At 36.8% G+C, this 9,928-nt stretch overlaps 1 protein-coding gene across 7 annotated transcripts in view; it reads left to right on the forward strand.

Annotated features, from left to right (window-relative positions):
* Positions 1–9,928, forward strand: part of LOC107752132 (protein unc-13 homolog A-like) — a 74,360-nt gene that overhangs the window by 35,430 nt on the left and 29,002 nt on the right. For all 7 annotated transcript variants that reach the window (XM_016568002.1, XM_016568003.1, XM_016568004.1 and 4 more), the window contains exons 8-15: positions 649–868; positions 1,233–1,460; positions 1,656–1,797; positions 3,943–4,112; positions 5,152–5,267; positions 5,891–6,054; positions 7,525–7,675; positions 9,196–9,264. In XM_016568002.1, coding sequence (XP_016423488.1) covers positions 649–868; positions 1,233–1,460; positions 1,656–1,797; positions 3,943–4,112; positions 5,152–5,267; positions 5,891–6,054; positions 7,525–7,675; positions 9,196–9,264 — 1,260 coding nt within the window. The remainder of the gene's footprint in view (positions 1–648; positions 869–1,232; positions 1,461–1,655; positions 1,798–3,942; positions 4,113–5,151; positions 5,268–5,890; positions 6,055–7,524; positions 7,676–9,195; positions 9,265–9,928) is intronic.

The following is a 9,928-nucleotide window of genomic DNA, read 5'->3' on the forward strand; positions in this document are numbered from 1 at the left end:
CAGTCCGCCATTGTTTCACTGCCGGAGCAGATGTAGACAAGAATGACTCCTAAGCGATTGAGGTGTTCTGTTGTTGGATGTAATAATGAACATAGCAGTCGTTTGTTTTTGAAGGGAATGCATCCCCGATCTACCTAAATGCGTCTATGTTGCGCGAATCATTCGTGATCCAGCTTCACCTACAGAAGAAGTGAGTATAAGGTTTTTTAATGAATCTTTGCAAATCGCCTTTCCTTATAATGTGCTAATTAGCTAGTTTCACGATGAATGCAACTAAAGTAAACAGTACCGCAGAGAGCGGCTCGGAAGAGAGGGGCGGGATCAGCAGAGCTCATTAACATTTAAAGGAAAATGCTACAAAACGGCTTGCTCTGAAAAGAGTTGTTTTTGACAGGGTAAAAAAGGTGTTTTTTTACACTACCATTGAGAAATTTTAACCAAACTATGTTACAGACTTTTCATTAAGACCCTAAAGAATCATATCGACTTGTGGAAAATGGGCATCCAATGACCCCTTTAACTACTTCATGATGTTTCATTTCAAAAAACAATGTGATCTGGGGTTTGTTTTGAAATGTCTTCTTCAGGGTTGCATCTAGGGCCCGTTTCTGGCAGAAACTATTTTCAGTGTATTTTCTCTCTCTGTAGAAGAATCACGTGTACAAGAAGACCCTCCAGGCTCTGATTTATCCTATTTCTTGCACGACACCCCATAACTTTGAAGTGTGGACGGCCACCACGCCTACCTACTGCTACGAGTGTGAGGGTTTGTTGTGGGGCATCGCGCGGCAGGGCATGCGCTGCTCAGAGTGTGGAGTAAAATGCCACGAAAAATGCCAGGAGCTTCTCAACGCAGACTGTTTACAGAGTGAGTCACCAACCAAATACAGAAAAACAAGCAAAAACAAAACAATTCTTTAGTGTTCATACAACAATTGTTTGAGCAATATCCCTTATGAATGTTACATCTGTGCCATTGAGAAATGCTTTTTTAATGAAAGTAACCAATTCAATGAGGAGAAAGCATGTAAAAATGAGTAAGAAATATTTAAGATTATGCACTATGAAATTTATGAAATGTATGACAAAAATGCGAAAGGGTACGAATGTTAAATAGAAACAGTTTCGCTCGTGCAGTATACAGTATTTGTCATGTTTTTGATCCCTTTGTTTATTGCATGTTTTATTTTGCGATTAAATTATATAATTAAACACTTCTCTACAATTGCTAGGAGCTGCTGAGAAGAGCTCCAAAACAGGAGCAGAGGACAGAACCCAGCATATCATATCGGCCATGAAGGACCGCATGAAGATCCGAGAGAGGAACAAGCCTGAAATCTTTGAAATTATAAGGCTTGTGTTCAATGTGACTAAACTAAACCATGCTCAGCAGATGAAGGCCATCAAACAGACTGTGCTTGACGGAACATCAAAGTGGTCTGCCAAAATCTCCATCACGGGTACGGAAGCAGGGACAGCTGTTATTGCTCTGATACCTTTCAGTAATCTAAATTTTCAAGGAATTGTTGTATAAATGCAGATGCCTTTAATAATATGCACTGTGCCAGCATTGGAATACATTTTTCCATTTTTTTTTTTTTTACTGATTGTGGGTTAATCTTACAAGAGTCTGTGTGTTCATGTGTGTTTTCCAGTGGTGAGCGCTCAGGGCCTGCAGGCTAAAGACAGAACTGGTTCCAGTGATCCGTATGTGACCGTTCAGGTTGGCAAGACTAAGAAGAGAACCAAAACCATCTACGGTAACCTTAACCCTGTGTGGGAGGAGACGTTCAACTTGTGAGTCTTATACAATATTTTCTGTTCTCTTTGTTCTTTTGGAATCCTGTCTTTAATCTGCTGTGTTCTTATTAGCATTTCTTTTTAATGTAGTCAGGAAAGCATTGCTTAGGTGTTGTTATATGTCATCTCCCTTGTCTCAGATATTTCTCCAAAGGTTTCTTAGGAGAAGTAAAAATAGAAACAAGAGTATAGAGCTGTAAAATAACCTTGAATAGCATAGCTCAGGTAATTTGGTTGGTATTGGGATCTCTGACATTTGTTTACAGACTTTGGTATTTTGGAAAATCTGATCACAGTTTGTTTAATTGTTGAGCTCTCTTTTCAAACCCCACAGGAGATACGTGAAATTGCAGGAGACTTCAGCAAAAGTGTCTATTTGCTCTCCATGTTCTCATATTGCAGGCTAGGAGAAATAATTAGGTATTAATATAAGATTTTAAAGAGACCTCAATGGCAAGTTTTCTGTGCTACAGGCTTGTAAGTCAAAGTCAAGTCAAAGTTTTTAATTGTCATATGTACAGGGTACAGTGTACTAAGTCCAATGAAATTCTTACATGGGGAGCTTTCTTGAAGAACTAAGGCTACGTTTACACGACAACGATGTAGTCAAAAACGGAAAAGTTTTTCCCTTGCGTTTTTAAAAAGTTTCACGTATACACGACAACGACAACGTTTTCAAAACGATTCGCATTTACACATATCCGCGAAAACGGACAAAAATGCTGTATTACGTATGCCAGGCCAGTAGTTGGCGCTGTCATCTTGTTATTAAACAGTACCTGTAGGGAAGTGACAATTATATGATGTATATGATGCGTCTCTGCTGTTGGTTGTAATATTGGTGAAGTAAATCCACACTTTGCTGAAGAAGCGGTAGCAAACTCTTGAGCTGCAACAACAGTACCATGTACTCCGCTATCGTTGTGTATGTTTGTTCGCGCTTGCCTTTAAAATCGACACGTACTGCGCATGTCTACATACTTAACACATACTACGCATGCGCATGACGTCACCGTTTTCAAAGATTCCAGTATTGGGTGTTGTTTACACGGAAACGACAACGGTGGCGTTTTTAAAAACTTGCACTTTGAAACCCGTTTTCAAAAATATGCGTTTTCAGTCCCCAAAACGCAGCTGTCGTGTAAACGAACAGTCAAAACGCATAAAAAGTTTCCCTGTTTTTGGCTGAAAACGTCATGTAAACGGCCCCTAAGACAACAACAACACTAATTTGTAAAGTATGCACTACTTTTAAAGAGTGTTATACAGGAAGAAAGTACTGCATTGCATTACATTTTACCAATAATCAAATATGGCTTAATACAACAGATAAGAAGCAATAATATTTAATATAAACTATAAAATAATCTAAAAAAGATCCTGTGCGTTTCTGTGATATTGCCATGGTTAAGCAGTGTTGTAAGACAAAACTGCATGAACACCCCCTTAACCACGGTAATGTTGTGCCTTACCTTTATTTAATAACCTGTTGTTTTATAAAAGCAATAACATATTTTCAAGGATATTTTCAAGAATGTTGGTAACCAAACAGTTGCTGGTAGCCATTAACTTCCATAATTAAAAAAAATAAATACTATGTAAGTCAGTGGCTACCAACAACTTTTGGTTGTTTGGTTACCAATAGAAGAAAGAAATTCATACAGGTTTGGAGCAATTGAAGAAGAGTAAATCATGACACAAATTTCATTTTTGGGTGAACTATCCCTTTAAAATTTGTTTTTAAATGTGACCCTGGACCACTAAACCAGTCATAAGGGTCAATTTTTTGAAATTGAGATTTATACATCATCTGAAAGCTGAATAAATAAGCTTTCCGTTGATCTATGGTTTGTTAGGATAGGACAATATTTGGCTTAAGACTGGTTTTGTGCTCCAGGGTCACAAATGAAAATGAGCAAATACTTAGTTTATTGAATACATTTGTTTTTGATAACAATCACAGTAAACAATTCTTACAAGTAATACAGTTAAGTTCATTAACATAACTGTACACTGTTTACAGTTGTCAAAAAAATATAGCAACTTGTGTTAATATTGATTAGTTGTTAACTTTGTTGAAATCACAGCTCTCTTTTATGAAGCAGCTGTGATTTGTTCACAAATGTACCTTTTCCTCCCTAGTGAGTGCCACAATTCATCTGACCGCATTAAACTGCGTGTGTGGGATGAAGATGACGATATAAAGTCTCGTGTGAAGCAGCGTCTGAAGAGGGAATCTGATGACTTTTTGGGTCAGAGCATTATTGAGGTCCGAACCCTCAGCGGAGAGATGGATGTCTGGTACAACCTTGGTAAGTTCCTCTGCCTCTATGTATGTTTCATTGTGGGGTGTTATTGAATGTTTTTTAAATGATCTTTTTTTATTCTCTGGGGCTTTGAAAGTACTGTAGCACTCCTGATATAAAGCTGTACAGGCATGATGTCAATTTGTAGACAAACTTGAAGTCTAATTTGCTGTGGGTCCCCTCTGGAATTTTGAAAAGGTTTTATGTTTTGTTCTACAAAAGAAATTACACGCTGTTACATCTCAAACATGAATTTTGAAACCTTCATGTGCTTTAATGCAAGTTGTTAAAAAAATTTAAGCTGAAGTTGCTCCAGAAGGGCTAATGAAGACCTTATTTTTCTCATAAATGTAAAAGTGATATTTGAAAAACCCATTAGAAATTCTCAAGGGAATCCACAGTGGTAATTTTCTTAAGAGTTTTAGGACTACAAACTGAATGGCTCCATTGTATGTCACACTAGAAATTAAACCATCTGTCTGTTTAAGTGTTGCAGTTGCCATGCAGGTCATAAATGATCTATGCCTAAGATATGAACTGTAATTTGTAATAATATATATATATTATTTAATATTCTTAATGTTTTAATAAGCCTGATCCCATAAAAATCTTATAATGGAATGATTTGCATGCATTTAGATCAAAGATAAGATTTTAACTGTGAAATATGCCAAATTTTGCTTTAGCTATTCATGAAAACTTGCATAATGAATTAAATATGTCGAACATTGGCGCTGGACCTTTTACAGTCAGTCAGATGGTCTACAGCCACACGGCTGCTTCTCTCATTGCATAATAATGTTACAGAAAATATGGTTTCTAAAACAATACATTGTTTCTGATGGAAATATTCAGTAAAATCTTGAGTTTGATGTCTTTACATTTGAAGATACTGTTTGTTTTCTCTTGGAAAAAAAGTTGATTAAATGTTACTGCATCTACTACTATACTTGGATCAAGGGTCACCATTACGAGATGCGATAAATGAAGAATTGTCGTTCATATCAGATATGTAATGGCCATGTGTTATCTCTAACTTTTGCAGAAAAACGCACAGACAAGTCAGCGGTATCAGGGGCCATCAGACTGCTGATAAGTGTGGAAATTAAAGGGGAAGAGAAGGTGGCCCCTTATCATGTTCAGTACACATGTTTGCACGAGGTAAACCCACTGCACACACCACTTTGAATTCTTTTTAGATGACAAATGTCTGTGTACACTACTGTGCAAATAATGTGGGGTTAAGTAAAAAAAAAAAAAAAGTACTTTTATTCAGCGTGGATGCATTAAATTATTCAAAAGTGACCATAATTACAAAAATTCTATTTGAAATAAATGCTGTTGTTTTGAACTATTCATCGAAGAATGTATCATGGTTTCCACAACAGCACAACTGTTTACAACATTGAAAATAATGCAAAATACTAAGCAGCAAATCAGTATTTTAGAATGATTTCTGAAGGATCAGGTGACATTTAAGACTAGAGTAATGATGCTGAAAATTCAGCTTTGCATCACAGGAATGAATGACATTTTAAAATATAATAAAACACTAAATATAATTAAATTGCAATTATTTTGTACAATTTTAACTGAAGTTTGCATCAAACAAATGCAGCCTTGGTGAGAATAAGGCTGTGAAAATATAAAAAATCTTACTAAAATCTGATCCTAACATAAATCGTATCTAATATATTTACTATATGCTTGAAAGCAAACAACGCACAATAATTTCTATTGCAAAGCACATCACTGACCCTCTTTCTCCCTCTCTTTTTTTGTAGAATTTTTTTCACTTTGTGACAGACAGTGAAGGACAAGGTGTGGTGAAGTTGCCCACGGCACGAGGAGATGATGCCTGGAAGGTCTACTTTGATGAGGTTGCTCAGGATATTGTAGACGAATTTGCTATGCGCTACGGAATAGAATCCATCTATCAGGCCATGACGTAAGCCCTGGAGCATTTTGTCTGTATTCTGACAGTCCTTTGCTGTCGATAGGAAATATCTGCTGGTAGCATTGTGTAACCACGTCAATGCCCATCAATAATCAGTCAGTCTTAAAGGGGTCATATGATGCGATTTCAAGTTTTCCTTTCTCTTTGGAGTGTTACAAGCTGTTCGTGAATAGATAAGATCTGTAAAGTTGCAAAGACTAAAGTCTCAAACCCAAAGAGATATTCTTTATAAAAGGTAAGACTGGTCCACGCCCTCCTAAAACGCCTCGTTTAAACACGCTACTAACATGTCTACGTCACTGTGTGGGAAGATTTGCATAACGCCGCACAAATGTTCACGCAAAGAAAGAAGGCGTAACTTTGATTCTCGCTGTAGTATTGTTGCCGCCGCCGCCATGTCGTGGAGACGCTGTGTGTTTCGTTGTGAAAGCGAAACTACTTTGTTTGGTCTTCCAAAAGAGGACACAACTAGAAATCAGTGGTTAAGTTGTATTTACAACACTGTTCCAGAACACTTCAACCCAAATATTCAGATGTGTGCAGCACATTTTACGGAGGACGAGGACTATTTCCTGGGTCCTACAATTCCGGTGAATTCAGTTCCCCTGTTTCCCCTTCGGCGCGCATGCTCCTATTAATCCTTTTAAACATATTAATCCTGATTAGGTATTTAAATGGTGGGAATGTAGTAATTACTCAGCCTCATGTCGTTCCAAACCTGTAAGACTTTGGTTCATCTTTGGAACACACATTAAGATATTTTTGATGAAATCAGAGAGCTCTCTGACCCTGCATAGACAGCAACACAACTACCACGTTCAAGACCCAGAAAGGTACAAATGCACGTCGAAGACTGACACGGAAGAGAAGAAATTGTTGAATAAAGTCATTTTTTTTTGTTTTTGTTTGCACATAAAAATTATTCACGTAGTGTAATAAAACTACGGTTGAACCACTGATGTCACATAGACTATTTTAATGATGTCCTTACTACGTTTTTGGGTCTTGAATGTGGTAGTTGAATTGCTGTCTATGCAGGGTCGGAAAGCTCTCAGATTTCATCCAAAATATCTTAATTTGTGTTCTGAAGATGAATGAAGGTCTTATGGGTTTGGAACAACATGAGCATATAATGACAGAATGTTCATTTTTGGGTGAACTATCCCTTTAATTATAAATAATTAGGATTAATAAATCGATACTAACCTAGACTTCTGTCTATTCAATACTGGGACTTGTTTTGGTGAGAGGCAGTGAATCACAATAGAAGGATTGACTTGTTGTTTATGAGATGAGAAGTACTCATATTTATTAAAGGAAATGAATATCAGATATTTAAAAGTGACATTTACTATTATTACATAACTGTGCAACGGTTAAGTAATAATAGTAAATGTCACTTTTTTCGAATAATAAAAGCATGCTCAGTTTCTTACTGGATGTCTGTCTGTCCACCTGTAGGCATTTTGCATGTCTTTCCCATAAATACATGCTGCCTGGTGTTCCTGCGGTAATGAGCACACTCCTGGCCAACATCAACGCATTCTACGCTCATCCCACCTCAGTCACCAACGTCTCCGCCTGTGACCGCTTCACTGCCTCCAACTTTAGGGTAATGCTAACTTAGCATCACACACAGCCAATATAGCCTGACCGAAGGACAGTTTAGGGTTTGATTATTCCCTGTGTCCATCAACAGTAAAGCTGCTCAGGACAATGACAAAAAATAGTGATGTAGCTTTACTTTTTCTTTGTTACTAAACGAAAAAGTACCTTGTTATTAGAAAAGCTACAGTATTTTGAATACAACTGTGCTTTTGTATAAATGTGCAAAAGAAATTAATTATTTTATTCAATAAGCATGCATAAAGTGACAGTAAAGAAACATGTTGTCATAAAAGATTTCTATTTGAAATAATTGTTCAAATAAATTCTTTTCAACTTTGTATTCATGAAAGCATCTTGAAAAAATGTGTCACCATTTCCACAAAAATGTTTTCAGCATTGGTAATATAAGAAATGTGTTTTGAGCACCAAATCAGCACATTAGAATGATTTCTGAGGGATCATGTGACCCTGAAGACTGGAGTAATGACTGCTGAAACCACAGGAATTAATTATATTAATAATAATATATTAAAATAGACACAATAGTCATAGATTAATATGAAATAATTATCAAATATATTTTATTATATGTAATGTTCTTCTAAAATATTACAGGTTTTTTTAATCACTGAATGTAAAATATGATAACATTTAAAAATTCGATCAAACCTACATTTTTGAACAGTAGTCTGAGATGCTGAGTAGTTTAATGATACTGATGCGTAGTGGAACGATATAATCGGAAAAATCCCCACAGCTAATGCGCGCACTAATTGATTATCTGTCTTGAACATGCAAACACAGAAAAGCGGAGTGATACACACATTGAAAAGTACTAGTGCTGTTGGACTAAATGTCAGCGCTTTTGGAATGTTGCTCAGCCATATTCAAAGACCGGAAATACCTGTTGTGTAAGATATAATGTCACATTTGATCACAGAGTGATAGTGAGTTTGATTGTTATAATCAGAGTCACATAAAACCTTTGATCCCAAATGCACTGAGGCTCTCATACGACACAGCTGAAGATGCTATCGTGCCAGCTCATCCTATCAAGGCATAAATACAGCTGCTTGGATTTGTGCACAGCACAAACTCTCACATCCCCTCCTTTTCCTGTACTGGACCCTTCTTCTGTAGGAGTCTTGCTCATACAAGGATTTTGAAAAGATACAGCATGGTGAATAACTGAGACCTCGTCAGTGTCCCTGAACCTTTGAATCCCTTTCAGGTTTTCTCATTGCCGTCAGACGGATTTATCCAAAAGCCTGTCTGTGGTGTGTTTGTGCAGTATGTTTTTGTTCATGTGTGTATGTGTGTCCACGCTCTGTGTCCTTGGCTCAAGGTCTAGATTCCATTCAAAGTGAGACTGGTGTCAGAGAAACACATCTTGTGGGGCTAGTTTTTGCTTACTCCATAACTAAATCATACTTTGCCTTTCAAAACACAGAAAGAAACAGCCAATCCTTTTTTGTTTGTTACATTTTATTCACCACTGACTCATGTTTCTCTCTGTTAATGCAGAAAGATCGCTTTGTTAGGCTGCTGGATCAGCTCCATAACTCTCTCCGAATTGACCTGTCAACATACAGAGTAAGTATTCATCATGTTCATTACCATAACCTAATCTACAGGCACAGTTTATGCAGTCTAGGATGGTGTGGTGTACAACATATTACAGCTTAGTTGGAAAATGACACGCATTAAAAAATATTCTGCTTACACATGTTGATATTTAGCGTCGTTTTGTTCTTTTTTTGCCATCCCATTTTATTATTTGTTGTCATACTGCATCTTATATTTCTCAAGCTCTTCACTGAAACTGTTGTCTCCTTGGTAAACTTTTGAAGAGGTTTTTTATTAGGGGGCAGATGTGTAGGTGGTTATTTATTTATTTTAATACTGATAGATCTTTAGTCATTATTAATCTTTAAAACATTTCATTATTATTTTATAATCGCCAGAATCAGAAAGAGCTTTATTGCCAAGTATATTTGCACATACAAGGAATTTGTTTTGGTGACAAAAGAAGCTTCCAGTACACAGAGAAACAACAACATACAGATAATAAAAAATAAAGATATGCGAGTAAAATCAAGCGTAGCGTTAGTTCTGGCAGGTCACGTTAGTCAAGCTCGCATCAGCTGACTCTCAGCTGATCCATCTACCTATAGGAATACGACACCTATCTAAGCATTCATATATAAGGTCCTCAGTATTATCAGCAATTTTCGCATTGCTCAATAGCTAATTACCC

Source organism: Sinocyclocheilus rhinocerous, unplaced genomic scaffold (genome assembly GCF_001515625.1).
Source record: "Sinocyclocheilus rhinocerous isolate Xijiao unplaced genomic scaffold, SAMN03320098_v1.1 scaffold1312, whole genome shotgun sequence".
Taxonomy (NCBI): domain Eukaryota; kingdom Metazoa; phylum Chordata; class Actinopteri; order Cypriniformes; family Cyprinidae; genus Sinocyclocheilus; species Sinocyclocheilus rhinocerous.